Source organism: Camelus bactrianus, chromosome 16 (genome assembly GCF_048773025.1).
Source record: "Camelus bactrianus isolate YW-2024 breed Bactrian camel chromosome 16, ASM4877302v1, whole genome shotgun sequence".
Lineage (NCBI taxonomy): Eukaryota > Metazoa > Chordata > Mammalia > Artiodactyla > Camelidae > Camelus > Camelus bactrianus.
Genome location: NC_133554.1, coordinates 55,402,745 through 55,418,196, shown reverse-complemented (window position 1 = coordinate 55,418,196; position 15,452 = coordinate 55,402,745). Strand labels below are relative to the sequence as shown.

The following is a 15,452-nucleotide window of genomic DNA, read 5'->3' as shown; positions in this document are numbered from 1 at the left end:
CCGTTCACCTTGAATGCACAGCAGCTGAATTCAGTACACACCTCACAGAATGGAAGGAATATGGTGATAGGAAGGTGTATTCGTTTTCTGTTGCTGCTATAACATTACCATAAACTTAATGGCTTAAAACAATGCAAATGTATTATCTTACAGTTCTGGAGGTCAGAAGTCAAAAATGGGTTCATAGGGCTGCATTCCTTTTGGAAGCTCTAGGGGAGAATCCATTTCCAGTATTCCAGAGAATGCATTTTCCACTAGTAGAGGCCTCCTGCATTTCTTGCCTTGTAGCCCCTTCCTCCATCCTCAAAGCCAGCAGCATAGTATTTTCTTTCCTGTCCGACTTCTGCTTCAGTCCCAATATCTCCTGTATATTGTTGACCCTACTACCTCCCTCTTATAAGGAGCCTATGATTATTTGGGGCCCACCTGGATAATTTAGGCTAATCAAGAGATCCTTAACTTCATCACATTTGTAAGATCTCTTACCATGTAAGGTAACATCTTCACAGGTTCCAGTTAGGATGTGGACATCTTTGGGGGCCATTATTCAGCCAACCACAAAGGCAAGAGCTGATAGCAAAGACATAGAGCTTGGGTCTAAGACATAGATCCTAAGATGGAGCTGTGGACTGTGGCCTGTCTGTTGTTGGTGCTTTGGGTCTGGACATTGGACATAGTGGCAGGAAACCTTACTGGCCATTACTCTGAATTCTCTTGTTCAAGTCCAGTTTTTGGATGCCAGTGGCAACTGAGTGGCCCTGTTCTAGAATATGCCTAGTAGATCTTTGATATTTGAGGACCTCTAACTGTCTGTGCCTGTGTTCCAGGGCACTGGGGCACCACACCATTGAATGAGGTAGTCAGAGCCAAGGATAGGATCAGCCGTTTTATCTTTACCTTCTCACTTTCTGCAGAAACAGAGAGATTATACCCTTGAAGGGGAATCGGGGAAGGTATCGAATCTTCAGTACCTGCACAGGTAAGGGCTGTAATTTTATTACTTTTTTTTTAAACACCTTTATTGTGATATGGTTCCTATACAGTAAACTGCACGTATTTCAGATGTGCAATTTGATGAATTTTGATCGACGTGTACACCACCACCACAGTCAAGACAGCTCACATTTCCATCCCTCCCTGAGAGGTGTAATTTTATTACTTTTTAACATTGTGTAATAACATCATTGGAACAAAAGAGCATATGTAATGTTTATGTATAATTTATAATTTATTGATACATATTAAAGTACTAATGCATTTGTGTACTTTTATCATGTGAGTCTCACATTTGCATATTACTCTAATATGTATAATTAAAATTTTTATACAACATAAGACCTGGAATAGAACCAATAATGTTGAAGCTCCCTCTGGCCCCACCCTTGTTGATTCTTCCCCCTCTTCTACATCTAACCACTCTCCCCTCTGTGTTCTGAGTGTTTTTAAGTCGTCCCTTTCACACTTAAGTTCAGTTTCAACTCAAGTTGAATTCCATCTGGAGTTTATTTTTGAATGAGGTAAGGATCTACTTCGCCTTTCCTTGAGGATAACGGATTGTTCCAGGGTACAATTTATTGACTGTTTGTCCTTTCCCTGCTACTCTGCAGGAGCACGTCCTGTTTTCTGCTTGCATGCTCTTTTTCTGGGCTCTTCTGCCCTGCTGATTTGTTGGTCTGTACTAACACCAGTGCGGTGATTTGCTCTTAACTTTATGACAAGTCCTGGTATCTGGCAGAGCAAGTTCCCCCACCAGGTTTTCCCTCAGGCATATCTTGACTGTTTTTCTCCCTTTGCTCTTTTATATGCATTTTAAAATCATCTTGTCAAATTTAATTTTTTTTAAAGGTGGATCATTTTGTTTCACAGAAGAAAGGAGGCAGAGTGACATTTTTCAGACTTCCTCAGGAGAAAATAAAACTCCATTTCTCTCTTTCTTGTCAGATTCTCTTTCCATGTGACCTTGAAAGTTCATTTCTTAGTCACTGCTAGTAACTTTTTAGTGAACCTGGCAATATTTTCAATATTTTCACCTGCCCCCTCCCTTTTTTTTTTTTAAGACAAACCCACAAAAACTCCTGTCTCTATCTTAATCTCTGTTCCTGGAGAATTTGGTACCATGCGAATGTCAGATTAACTGCCAGATGACGCAGATGCATGGAATATCGAGCAAGAGTGGCCAGTAGCCGCCTTCTGTTTCCACAACCCCGTGAGAAAGATGAGGCCCCAGGAGGTGAGGGCACATGTTGGTAGTTAACAGCCACAGAGAGGCGAAGTGAGGAGTTGATCAGCTTCCCAACCTTGAAAGACCAGAGAGCTTCAACAAGGGTCAGGAAACTTTCAAATTGTGAAGCCCCTTGCCCTTGGAGCCGTTCACCCGCCTCTACAGGTGGCTAGTTTCGGGATTATGATTTCATTTAGGATCAGAAATCAGCTTCGGGGTAAACGGAAGGCAGAAATCAGGTGGCTCTTGTGTTTTAATAAAACTCTGTAAAGATGTATCTAGATTCCTATAACACTCTGTGAATGATACTTACTTTGAGAGTCTGATTTTTCTGCAAAGCTTCAGGAAAATCCATCTCATGACCTTTCCTTCCATTTCTCAGAAGCAGCCACTTTTAATTCTTTTAACAAATTCTTTCAGTATTTACTCTCATGTCTCTAAATGACAGTGCATGTTGCTACTTCTGGATTTTGGGATTTCGGCATTTCTTACCACTATCCTCTACAGCCTGCTCTCAGCTGCTCCACTCCTGTTCTACACCCTGACCCCTCCTGACCGCCCATCTGACTCCTATATAGCCTTTCTCATTTCCGATGCCATTTTAATTTCTAAGAAGTCATTTGGGTTTTTTGAATATTACTTTTAAGTAGTGTCTCATTCTAACTTCACAACCACGAAGTCTTCCCTTGTCTTCTGAGATTACTAATAATAGTTGTGTGAAGGTTTCTTCTCCCTGCAAAGTCTGGTTCTTCCAAGTTGCTTTTTTTTTCCTTCTCGGTCTTGGCCTCTTCTGTCTTACTAGAGGTTTCCCTTAAAAGGCCTGGTGATCCTTCTTCATCTACTCCTGTTAAAGACTGGGGCGTATCTGTGGGAGCTCTGCACATATCCGTGGAGCTCGTCAGCTGTGGGTTTCACTGTAGGCATTCTGGCTCTGCCCTTCCACCGAGGACCCCCGACTCGAATCTTGAAGGGTTTTTTCTTGGGCTGGTCAGATCCCTGGAATATACCGGGCTACTCTTGTTCTGGAAGCTGAGTAGGAGAAGGCGGCTAGGAGGTCGGCACTCGGAACTTGACAGTCCCTCAGCTCCCCTGGTTCTTTATGGGGCCCCTGTATCAGCTATGCCTGTATCCCCTGTCCTGGCCTCTTTTGTATCCTCTCCCAGGGATGCCTCCAGCCTCTGCCACAGTGGGGTGGGAATCTAGAGGCCTAAATACTTCTTAGACAGACTTAAATAGTTACCATGTTTTTAATCCCCAAATATTAAAGAGATTTTCCAGATGGTGCAGTTAAAATAAGCAGGCATCATACATGGTCTCTGATACATACACGTGTTTACTGTGCCTAACCCTCCAAAGAGACTGTGGCTCAGTATTTTCTGAGAAGAGAAGGTCATCAGATGAGTAGGAGCAGCTGTCACGCAAGTACACTGTCCTTACAGTGCGGGCCAGGCAGTTAACTAGTCCTTGTTCCTGGAACTAGTTCATCATTCATCAGTCATCTTAAGGACCAGCCATGCCCTCTGAAATTAGCAGCTCTGTGGCTATTTAAAAAATATAGAGTGGATGTGATTCACCTAAAATCAAATTTTATCATAAGGTCTCATACTGGTCCCCTGCAAGTTAGCCACTGAACAGCAGCCAGAATTTGAGGCCCTTCAAGCTTAAGGCCCAGTCCTAACGGCCCTGCATTATGACACACCATCCACCCCACACTTCCCCTAGGTCAGTCCCAGCTTGTGGTCCCGTGCTCTTCCCAGAACATCAGCTTCCCTGAGCATAACCTGAGCTGCCATGTGGTACATTCCAGCTACCTGACTTACATCAAGCTGTCAACAGCGATCAAGCGCAACGAGAACATGGCTAAAGGTCTGCAGAAGGCACTGCTGCAGCAACAGCCGGATGACGACAGCAGGCGCGCTCCCCGGCCCCAGGACCTGATCCGGCTCTATGACATCATCCTGCAGGTGCCTGGGGACTGGGAGAGCGAGAGCCTGGCCCGTGCAAAGTGACCGAGCTTTGCATAGCGAGAGGGCTGTGACAGCCGGGAGCGTTGGTGTCTCAGTAGAAGTCAGAGGTCTTGTGCTTGTACCAGGTCAGCAGCCCGTGAGCCCGCTGTTCAGATGTGTCGACGTGTAGACACTAGTGAACCCGCAGGTGCTGACTGAGCGCTTCTCTGGGCAAGGGAGCCTCCCGCATGCTATGGGGCATCCTGGGACCTGAGGCCCCCCTGCCTCAGCCCGCTGGGAGATCGTCAGTCAGTCAGTCAGCTAGCTGACGAGAGCCCTGCACACAAACAAGGTGGCTGTGGAGATGCCACGTGAGTGGGCCGTCTGGGTTCAGAGCCAGAGAGAACCCCTCTAGCTGAGACGGTCCAAGAAGCCTCTGAGGGAGGTGAGGTGTGACTAAGAGAGAAAAGAAAAACAGGCTTTCAGTATCAGGAGGGCGGAGGTGACACCAGGGATGGCTGCTGCCGAGTCACTTGTCACAGACTTTTCCCCGTTATTTGAAGCCTAGGGTGGTTCTTTTTGCCCATGTCTGTTCTACAAGTCTTCTGTCAGAAACTCAGTATGAGGCCTCCTCTTCATGAGTTTCCTTGTTGCATCTGTTGTGCAGAATCTTGTGGAACTGCTCCAGCTTCCTGGCTTAGAGGAGGACAGAGCCTTCCAGAAAGAGATAGGCCTCAAAACTCTGGTGTACAAGGCTTACAGGTAAGTCCCCGTGGGACAGACAGGGTCTCTTCTACCATCCGATGGTTCTAGAAGCCTTGGGAGCATGTCCCGTCCCCCAAAAGGCTGGGTCATTGGCTGTGTGATGAGAGAGCAGTCAGCCTAGCATGTTCCAGGGAAGTCTCAGGTTGTGGCTGGGCATTTCCAGGGTAGCTTGGCTCCTTGGACAGCTTAGGGGAGCTGGGGAGCACATACGTTAAACATCTTTTCCCTTCTCTTTCCTCCCTCCTCCCAGTGGAAAAGGGACAAGTGTTGGAAAAATGTTAATTAGCAGAACCAGAGCGACCGATTCAGGGAACCTGAGCTAAATTGGGAGAAAGCTAAACCTGTCAGTTTCGTAAATGGATTGTACTGTTTGTGAAGTGGGAGTGGACTATGCAGCAAGTTGGGGACCTGGGCAGAACGGCACAGGAGAGCCCTGGGTGTTTTTGCCTTTCCTCTTCCAGCCCACACGCACACCCCAGTGCCCTCTGGCTCCTGTCAAGGACCAGCAGTGCTCAGGCTCTGTTGATCCCAGCAGAGTAATTTCCATTAGAAAGAGGTTTCTTTGGATTTGGTTTTTGAAAGAGGGGAGCCGAGAGGAGCGGTTGTGTCTTAGGTGTGTGGGCGGCGGTGGGCAGGGTGTCTGTCTGGGCTTGGCAGCATCCCTCCTTCCTGCCTGTCTCCAGCTTCTTCCCTGTGCTGTTTGCGAACTGCCTGTTCTTTGCAGAGTCAGCCAGTGAGTAAAAACCGTGGGTCAGCTTCAGCCCTACACTGTCACCTCCGGTTTCGGGGGAGTCTGCACGTTAGCCTGGCAAGCTTGAACGTTGAGCGTAGTGGGCTCTGACATCCCATGCAGTGATCCCAAGGTGAAGAAGCTTTGCAGCTTAGCCTAAACAGCAAGGAGGGCCTTGGTCTGGGGCGACTGCTGCTTAAGAAAACACTGAGGCTGTCTTCCCTGCCTCATCAGGTGTTTCTTCATCGCTCAGTCCTACGTGCTGGTGAGGAAGTGGAGCGAAGCTCTCGTCCTGTACGACAGGGTCCTGAAGTACGCCAACGAAGTGACTGCCGATGCTGGAGCCTTCAGAAACAGCCTGAAGGTGAGCCTTTGGCCTCTCCTTGTTCCCAAGCCCCAAGCACTTGTGCAGTGAGGCTGCGACTCCTCCTGCCTGGTCAGCCGTGGGCTGAGGTGCTTCCCCGAGTGCCTGGAGCTGCCGGTGTCAGGGTGTAACTCATGGCGGCGTTCCAGGCCTGCGGGGGAATCAGGTTCTAAGAAGGATAGCCGTTCCTCTGGTTACTGTTCTTGGACTTGGCCACGTGTTGGAGTCGCCTCGGAAGATTTTTAAAAGGTGGATGTCTGGGCCTCATCCTCAGAGATTCTGGTTCTAATTGATGTGGGATCTGGTATGAGCATTAGGGTTTTTTAAAGCCCCTCAGTGATTCTAATGTGCACCCAAGCTGAGAACCATTGGTGGGGCCTTTCCCCACAGAATGTGCCTGGGCCAGCCACAGCAGCATTTGGGAGTTTGTTTGGAATGCAGGTTCTCAGGCCCCACCCAGGCCTGCTGAGTCGAGTGTGTTTTAGCAAGATCCCCAGGCGATCTGGGTGTATATCAAAGCTTACGTGCTGATCTGGTTTATTGTACTAATTGTGGAATGGCTGTAGCTTTTTAAACTTGTGGGCTGCTGTGAGGACATAGAGGTTCTTACAGCACTGGTCTAAGAAACCTGTGTATATTTTATGAGTAGAGAGTGTTTAGAAAAGCAAGCTAAGGTTCCTGATGCTAATGTCAGAGCCAGTGTGAGAGTTGCTGCTCTTAGGGCTCTTGTATCTGCTGGAACAGCGCTGGGCTCAGGGTTGAAGGAGAAACCTCTGGAGGTTACTACCTTCAGAGAGCTTGTGGTTTTGCCTCGGGCGCAAGACTTGCTTGCAGGAGGCCACCTGTGAATACAAAAGAAGGAAGAGCGTGAAGGTGGAGAGAGGAAAGAGGAGGTGGAGGTGAGTGTGGGCAGGGGATGGGGTGGCCAGTGTGGCATTGTCATCGGGTGGGGTGTCTGGAATGTGGAGGCAAACCAGCGTGGATGGTTTATCTCCGGAGAGAAGAAAGAGGCTTTTACAAAACTTAGTGTGTCCATCTGACCTAATGTGTCGGCTGGTTTTGGGGGAGAGTGTCAGGGAACAGAGATGTGAAGGATTCAGCAGTATCCAGACCTACTCAGGTAATTCCAAATTTTGCCAAGTAAGAGGTGGAGCAAGAGAACGGCATCACCCTCACAGAAGCAGGAGGTCAGTGGGTCGGGCTCAAGCCCATGAGCCAGGTGGCCTGGCTCTGATCCCTGTCTTGCTGCCGCTGGGCACGTGACGGCATGTTCTTTGGTCTCTTTGTGCTTTCGTCTCCTCATCTGTAAAATGCAAGTGCAGTCTGTCTGAGGATTATCATGAAGATGCAGTTAGATGCAGTTAGCAGTTACGTGAACCACACGGAGCAGTGCCTGGCACCTCATGCATTTAGTGGATGGCAGGTTTACTAAGCTATCATTGTCGCCATTGTTTCTAGGCATTGGTTCTTAAGCCGTGCCATAGTTTTCCCGTTTTGAAACAGGCTAGTTTCTTTGGTGTTGTTTTTAAAGTAGGGAGAACCATTTAAAAAGTCTAAAACCCCATGAAAATACTAGTGGAGTCACTTAACCTCAGGTTAGTTCAGTGCACTCCTCTGAGAGGCCCCAGCTCGTGAGTGCACGTTGTCTGCATCGTTACAGGACCTGCCTGACGTGCAAGAGCTCATCACGCAAGTGAGGTCGGAGAAGTGCTCTCTGCAGGCGGCCGCGATCCTGGGTGAGCCACCTGCCTGTTCTCTGCTGCCGTCTTCCCAGAGTCCCCTCCACTGCTACCCCTCTTCTCCCCGACTCCTCATCCTTCTGTTTTAAGATTGAAAAGGGTTGTTTTGGTTAATCTGTAAGGTTTGAATTTTTTCCTGCTGCTACTTCTGCCTATGAGTGTCTTCCATTCAACCACGCCAGCTTCGCTGGGCCGGTGACATTGGTTCTGGGGTTTGTTGTCTGTTACCTGCACTACTTCTCCACCAACTTTGGTCTCAGGAGGGAGAGGGCTAACTCCCCACACACTGGCTGCCTTTGTGCTTAGGATTTAGAACCTAAAGTTGTGATAGGTATCATTCGTGACAGTAGTGTGTCAAGTCCCTGTTCTCACTGAATCCTGTGAAACTTTCAGATACAAATGACTCCCACCAAACAGAGACTTCTTCCCAAGTCAAGGATAATAAGGTAAGTCTCGGCTGTGGCTTTTCAGGAATAAAGAAGATCCCTTATAACTCACCTAAGTAAGAATATGTACTCATGTGTAGAGCAGAGGACCCTTAATTTCTTAGGAAACACCCTACTTCCCTCCCTTCTTTTACTCAGGACTTGAAAGCTGCCTACATAAGGTTTGTTAGGTCTTATCTAGATGGTCCCAAATAAAGTTAGGAACTTACTGTGCAGAGTAGCACCCCTGGCCAGGAGCTCTGTCTTGGACATCGGCCAGGCCTACACCCCAGCCCCAGCCCCCTCCTCACCCTCACTAGGCTTCACTGACTCTCAGCTATAAGATGGGAACATGGTGGCACCTCATAGGTTTGTGGGGGTTGAGTGAGACAGCACATGTGAGCTCTGAACTGGGTGCCCGGCACGTAGGGACTGATCCGCGGATAGACTGAGATTAACGTCTGAGTTCCTGCCTTTGATTTGACTTTCAGCCTCTAGTCGAACGGTTTGAGACATTCTGCCTGGACCCTTCCCTCGTCACCAAGCAAGCCAACCTCGTGCACTTCCCGCCGGGATTCCAGCCCATCCCGTGCAAGCCTTTGTTCTTTGACCTGGCCCTCAACCATGTGGCTTTCCCACCCCTTGAGGACAAGTTGGAGCAGAAGACCAAGAGTGGCCTCACTGGATACATCAAGGGCATCTTTGGATTCAGGAGCTAACCAGGCTCTTCGTTGGGGGCAGGGGAAGATTCTGACTCTTAATCTGTATTGTGAGAAAACCCCAGCAGGTTCCATGACATTAAATCCAGGTCTGCATTGGCCCCAGGCAGGAGTATAACATCCTCAGCCCTGCATTCCTATGTCTTGTGTGTTTGTACACTTCTATTCTTAACCAGCGTGCCAGAAGGGCACCCTGTCGTCTTCTGGTAAATGTGTGCAGGGTCCTCTGCCCATACCCTCTGGGGGCAGGGCTCCTGCCATCTGGTCTCACGTGAGCCATGGTTGATTACCTTTGGTCAGTAATGTGTTCGTGGGGGTCCACACCAGGCACAGATGGGGGCCCGGAATGTTTTGTCGTGTTTCTTCAGTACCATGGATTTGAAATGAACTTACCCTTGCTGTGAGCATCCAGAATCCCTTGAAGAGTTTGTCCGTGACTAGGAAACATTGGCCGCGTCACCCAGAATTACAAGTCAGCCTTATTCCCCATCACCGCCAAGTGAAAGTTAAGAAGTTTCAGAACAAGCAAAGAGCTCTATTTTTAGAAGAAATATGTTACACTCAGAAATGATGAAAACAAATCTTATATTAAAAGGCAGAGATGCTGGCTACCGTGCGCATGTTTTACCTACCCTCGCTCGTGTCTGGTCCCAGTTCCCTCCTTGGAGCCTGGTCGCGTGCGCTTGTCCTGGCACGTGTTTCCCGGCTTCCCAGCAGCATTGATGTGTCTGGTGCCCGATAAGAGACTGTTGGGTGCCCTCTGTCTTTAGAGTGCCCCGCCTGTCATTTTTAGGTGCCATATATTTTGATCAGTTTCCTTCCTGCTCCTTTATTTTTTCCTTAGTCAGTTTTTTATTTCTATTCTAGTATCCATAATAGAAATCGCAAAAGCAATATCAGAAAGCAGGGAGTGAAAATGACTTAAGCATGAGGTGTGTGAGACGCATTAAACACACTGGGCTCAGTGGTGCCTCTGTTTCCCCGGGAATGGCAGAGATTGCCAGAGGTTAGAAGAGGATGGCGGGGAAACAGATCAGACGTGGCTGTTAGACTTGAGTGTTGGCAGTGTTCTTGCGATGCTCAGAGATAGGATCTCTTCTTCCGCCAGGATTTGCTTTGGGTCTAAGAGCCTCAGGAAGCTGATTTTTTTTTTTTAACTGGAAGTTTCATCATCTGTGCCACACAACTTAGGGATATCTTTCCTCTCTCTCTGCCTCCCTCTGAAGATACAGCACAGATGATCTTAGGTTGAGGTCCTGGATTTTGGTCCTGAAAACTCGGTCGGTGTTCCCAATGGGCCGAGGGAGCACTGGGGCCCTTCGTCCTCTTCCTCAGCCTCCTCCAACTCCCTCCCCGGTGCGGTTGGCAGCACCGGGGCTGTGGTCCAAGGCTCTGCACCTCCCTCGCCTCGTTCTCTTGCTGACCTGGGCTGTAGCCACAGCTGGGGCGTCCTTCTGCACCAGGAGCCCAATTCAAGGCCCACTGCTGTCCTCCAGCCTGCTTGTGGCCGGTGTCTGTGGTGCAGTGGGGATGGGGCCGGGGCTGGAGAAGCTCCTTCTGTTCCCATCTGGGAAGATGTTTATGTCCCTTAGTCTTGCTCACAGTAAGTCCTTCCAGCCCTTCCTACTATCTTTAGATAGAGCAGGAGCCAGAATCCCGAGTCACTCATTTGAACCTTTTCTAAGCTGCCGCTTTCTCATGGCTGCACTAGACATGCCCTTCCACGTGGTGTCCCTGCTAGCTGTCCTGAGTAGCAGTGGCTCCTGTAAGCCCATGAGGCCGTGACAAGACACATTTAGTGTTAAAAGCACATGTTTACATAAGACAGACCCGGCTGGGCCGAGGTCTCGGTTCGCTCACACATCCCTTCACGTGGACTCCCTAGACCTTAAACAGGTGGTGTCATGGGGGACAGAGCACAGAAAGCAGGACCCCATTCCTGTCCTCAGGCCTGGGAAGTGGCCGTCGCCTCTCATGGGAACAGGGTCAGAGTCAGCCCTGGGCTCTTCCGTGGGCCGGGCCAGACTTTGCTGGGCAAACTCACAAAAGGAGACTGCAGAGGCCACGCGGTCCTTCCCTGAGAGCAGGGGGGGGTGGGGTGGCAGTGAGGTCTCCAGGAGTAAGGAAGGGATGTGGACACTCGCTCTGCCTTCAGCAGGTCCTTCCTGCTGCTCTGGCTCATGTCCCTCCCCCAGGATGGGCTGTGACCCTGGAAGAGTCTTCTGCCTCCCTGATCCTGAGAGTAATGGGGAAGCTCAGATAAGTCAGTTTTTAGAACATGCCTGAGACTGCGGTTGAGTCTTTATTTTCTGATCTGTCGGGTGGTGATGGTTTTGATCTGCAGAGACGTTAGAGGTAAAAGCTCTGCGTATGAACTTAGAGGAATAAGGTTGAACCTTGGATGGGAAAGACATGATTTGGCCAAGTCTGTCACCCTTAACTCTGTTCGTTCTGTTGGTAAAAAGGAACGTCAGGCAGTTGGGACTGGACAGGCCCCCCCTCCACTGCTCAGTCTCAGTTTTTTCCCTTTTATATGCATTGTTTGCCGTACTCGCTCTGAGTTTCTGTTAAATCAGCTGATGATCCTTGGATTCCCTGTTTGAAATGAAACACTGCCAGGCTTGGTTCCATCTCCTTCCTCTGGTGGCAACCTGAGCCTTTCACCACAGCCGTGAGGTGACAGCCTGGGGTGGCAGGTACCCGTCCACCCACCACAGCCCTGGACCTCTTTGCCTGTCTTTGTTCCCGAGTCTGAGGTGATGGCTTAACCCCCAACCCCAGGAGAGGACGCTCGGCTGCAAGGACTCCAGGACAGGGGCTGCACCCTGCCTGTTCACTGTCATCACCATGGCGATGCTAATTTCACACACTTGGCATCAATTCTACACAAAAGCTAATTGATCACAGAATTCTAAACAGCACGTTGCTGTCTGCAGCTTTGAGAAGCTTGGAACCTTCAGAGGTCTAGAAAATGTCCAAAGATAGCAAAAGTATGTGATGGTTCTCTCTTTTTTTTTCTCTGTAAGACACTTACTGCTACAGGGGAGATGGAAACCAGATTTAGCTGTAAAATTTATTGATGTTCCAAAGCAAAGAGATAAATTGGAAACTGCCTACATCATGACAACACCAACTGGAAGAACCTAGCCTGTTGTTCTGTGAGACATTGAAGACCCTGCGTGGGCGCGGGCGGGGACACACAAGCGACCGGCCCAGCCCCTCGCTGCAGGAGTCTCCCCTCCGCATAAGCACCCTGTGGCCCAGGAAAGGCTCTGCGAGTGTTGGCGAGCCGTGTTGTCGGTCGGCACAAGTTAAAATACAATTTCGGCTGATGAATACTGGTGGAGCACTTTTATCTGGCCTTTTCCAGCTGTTCAGGGACTGTGATCTCAGAAGCTATGGTACTGTTTTGTTGCTTTTGCTCCCAGGGCGGGATCTGGGGCAGCTCTGGCTGAGGACATCTCGCGCTGGTGCCGAGACCAGCAGCTCCAAGGCAGGTGGGCGCTGCTTTCCTCCCTCCCCGCACCCACTGTGATTTGCATTGTGTTGGAAAGGGGAGCCTTGCTGCTCTGTGGTCCCTGTTTTCAGCAGGCAGTTTTGTTCACCTCCATTAACTGCAACTATGTGTCCTCACGCTCAGTCTGACTCCTTGGAAGAGAACCACGTTCTTTTCTGTTAGGCTGAACTTTTCCCACGGATCTTCTGGCAGGAAGCAATGCAGTCCCCACAGGCAGGCAGCCGGTCCCTGGAGCTGGTGATGCTCGTCAGCTCTGGCTCCTCTTGGCTTGGAAGGGGGTGGGGGTCGTCACCCATAAGACAGGGGCACCTGGTTGTCTAACATGCAGACGGCTGAGTACCTGGTGGGCCCTTGACAGATAAGAATCTTCTCCCCTCTGCTCCCCACAGGTGGAGCTGGCATTAGAAAACCGTGCTTCTCGTTGCACTGCTGCCTGTGGGCCCCATTCACGCCTGAGCCCTGGCCTGGCCCTGACCCGGGCCTCTCGGGAGGAGACCCAGCCTTGCTGGGACCGAATCTGCATGGCAGCCTCTCCTCCTCCTCCTCCTCCCTGTAGCCTTAGTCTGAGCCCACGGTCCAGGACGTGTGCGCTGCTGTGCATCGAGCTGCGGGGCCACACGGCTGAGGGTGCGCAGGCCCTCCGGTTCACGGTGCCCCCTCCCTTCTCGCAGCAGACCGCCTCTCTCTCTCCCCTTCCCGGAGCTGTGTCCTGCGGGGTCTAAGCAGCGGCGTCACAGCAGGTGGAGGCTAACGTGCTGCCCCGTGTGCCTCCCAGTTTCCTGGCAATGGAGACGGATTCGGCGGGCCTGCCCCTCAGCTAGAAGACTGTTACTAATTCTTTCATTTTCCCCTCAGACTGGGGAACGGGGCTTGCTGCAGCTGAACCCCCGCTGCTTTAACACAGCCAATGTAACTCTGTCCCCTGCTGCCATGCTGGCCTGCTCACCTTGCAAGGGACACAGCTAATTAGCCGCCTCTATCATATCTGAACATCTCCATAATGGGGCTGCAGGTCCCCAAAGGCCAAGCCATTGTCTCCAAGGTGACAGGCCCAGAGCCCTTGGGGACACCTGGAGGCCCAGCAGTCCCCGAGTGAAAGCGGGCAGGCTGCAGCCCTCTGGAACGCAGCGGGGCTTGTGCAGCAGGGGGCTGCCGCAGCCCAAATGTGTGGGCTGCACCCGTACTGGTCCCACAGGTGAACTGGGGCCGGCCACAGTTGCCCAAGGCTAGAGAAAGGGAATCACTTCTAGGGAGGGACAGGCATGCAAGGCAGCCTTGACCTTGCCCTCCCAGCCAACTGGGGACTTGCAGACTCCTGAGGTCCCCTCTGTGCTCCCTGTCTTGAGACCTCGTATGGAGAACCCTGCTCTCCCAACATGGGCAGAGTTGGTTGGTCAGTTTGCTTGAGTTGCTTCCTCTAAAATCCCTGAAAGACCTAGAAGTCATAGCCAGCACCTGCTTCTGCCCGTTCTGCTCTAGTTGGGCAAGCTACGGTCCCCTCCTCTCCAGGCTGACCTTTGGCATTTATTTTTATCAGGCCAGCTGGGCAGCCATGCAGCCAAGAGAGCCTCTTCCAGACCGCCCAGTGGATTCCCAGGGCCTCTGTCCCCCCCAGTGCCTGTGGACAGAAGGAGACCCATCCCCTAGCTCCCCACCCCACCAGCCCTTGTCCTCTCTGCCAGCTGGTGCAGGTGCCTTGGCTCCTCAGCCGGCCACGGAAGTGTAAGGCAAGAGACGTTACCAGCCAGCTTTGCTCAGATAGCTGAGCTTATGTACAAACAGGGCAATTTCCTGAGATGGCAAATCTTGTCCTGATCCAGGAGCATATGGAAGCCTAACAGGTTATGGTTCCCAGGGCAAAGGAGATAATTGCCACTATCTGCTTCATCGGAGGTGATTACCACTAACTGCTGCATCAGGGAGGATGCCCCTTCCTGCAGGAACCCTGAGCTGGAGGAGAGGGCGGGTAGCTTAAGCCCTGGCACGCTAGCCAAGCTGCCACCCGGTTGCCTAGCTACATGCCCTCATGTGGCCTCAGAGCTGGGAACTGAGGTGTTTTCGGCTCTGAGCAGCCCTCCTGCTCCAGCCTTGGGCCTGTGAGCTGTGAGTGGCCCATGTCAGCCTGCCTGGAAGCTCCAGGCTGGGGCGTGTGAGTAAGCTGCCTCTCAAAGTCAGAGCTGGCACAGGATGGAGGGGGGCTTGGAATTAATTGATCTCCAGATCTCTCAGTCCACAGAGGAGAAGCAAGTGCCAGGTGAGGGGACAGCCTCGGGGCAGGACAAGAAGCCAGGTCCTGGGCCTCCTGCTTGGCTCAGAAGGAGGAGGTGTGGCAGGGGCGAGGACTGGGAAGGCTAAAACTCGGGACACCCAGTCCAGCTTCTCAGTCATAGAGTATTATAATGTGAGCCACAAATCCAAGCCTCATCCGTAATTTTAAATTTTCTAGTAGCCACATTAAATAAAACTAGCAACACCCTTTCCACCGTGTGAGGACAGCACGACAGGTCTTCGACCCTAAAGAGGCCCTCGCCCGACCGGCCTGGCCCTCAGGTCTCAGGCTTCCAGCCTCCAGAACTGTAAGCAGTAACCTTCCGCTGTTTATAAGCCAAAAACAGTTTGAAAAGCCGCAGGTGAAATTAATTTTTGTAAATACATTTCATTTAACACAATCTACCCCAAATATTATTTTGACCTGTAATCAATTTAAAACATTGAGATATTGTACATCCTCTTTTTTCATTCTCAGTCTTTGAATTCCGGTGTGAATTTTACACTTAACAACACATCTCAATTCAGACTGGCCACATTTCAAGTGCCCAGGAGCCACAGGGGCTGGGACAGTGCAGGTGGCCACCAAGGCCATCAGCCCCAACCTGGCCTTCTAAATGAATGACTCATTTTTTTCTCGGATATTTAGAACCCTATATCTTTCTTTGTCCCTATCCTTTCTGTTAGTCCTGGGGACGGAGGTCGCTGCCATCTGAATAGAAGCATCCCACAGTGACAGCCGCCTCAGAGACCTGGCT

General features: G+C 50.6%; 1 protein-coding gene across 1 annotated transcript in view; it reads left to right on the top strand.

Moving 5' to 3' along the window:
- Window positions 1-9,518, top strand: part of SRP68 (signal recognition particle 68) — a 28,310-nt gene extending 18,792 nt beyond the window's left edge. Inside the window, exons 10-16 of the mRNA XM_010950743.3 lie at window positions 915-979; window positions 4,029-4,185; window positions 4,835-4,929; window positions 5,897-6,026; window positions 7,687-7,762; window positions 8,159-8,211; window positions 8,682-9,518. Of these exons, the coding sequence (XP_010949045.1) occupies window positions 915-979; window positions 4,029-4,185; window positions 4,835-4,929; window positions 5,897-6,026; window positions 7,687-7,762; window positions 8,159-8,211; window positions 8,682-8,909 (804 nt within the window). The 3' untranslated portion in view covers window positions 8,910-9,518. The remainder of the gene's footprint in view (window positions 1-914; window positions 980-4,028; window positions 4,186-4,834; window positions 4,930-5,896; window positions 6,027-7,686; window positions 7,763-8,158; window positions 8,212-8,681) is intronic.
- Window positions 9,519-15,452: the final 5,934 nt, after the last annotated feature.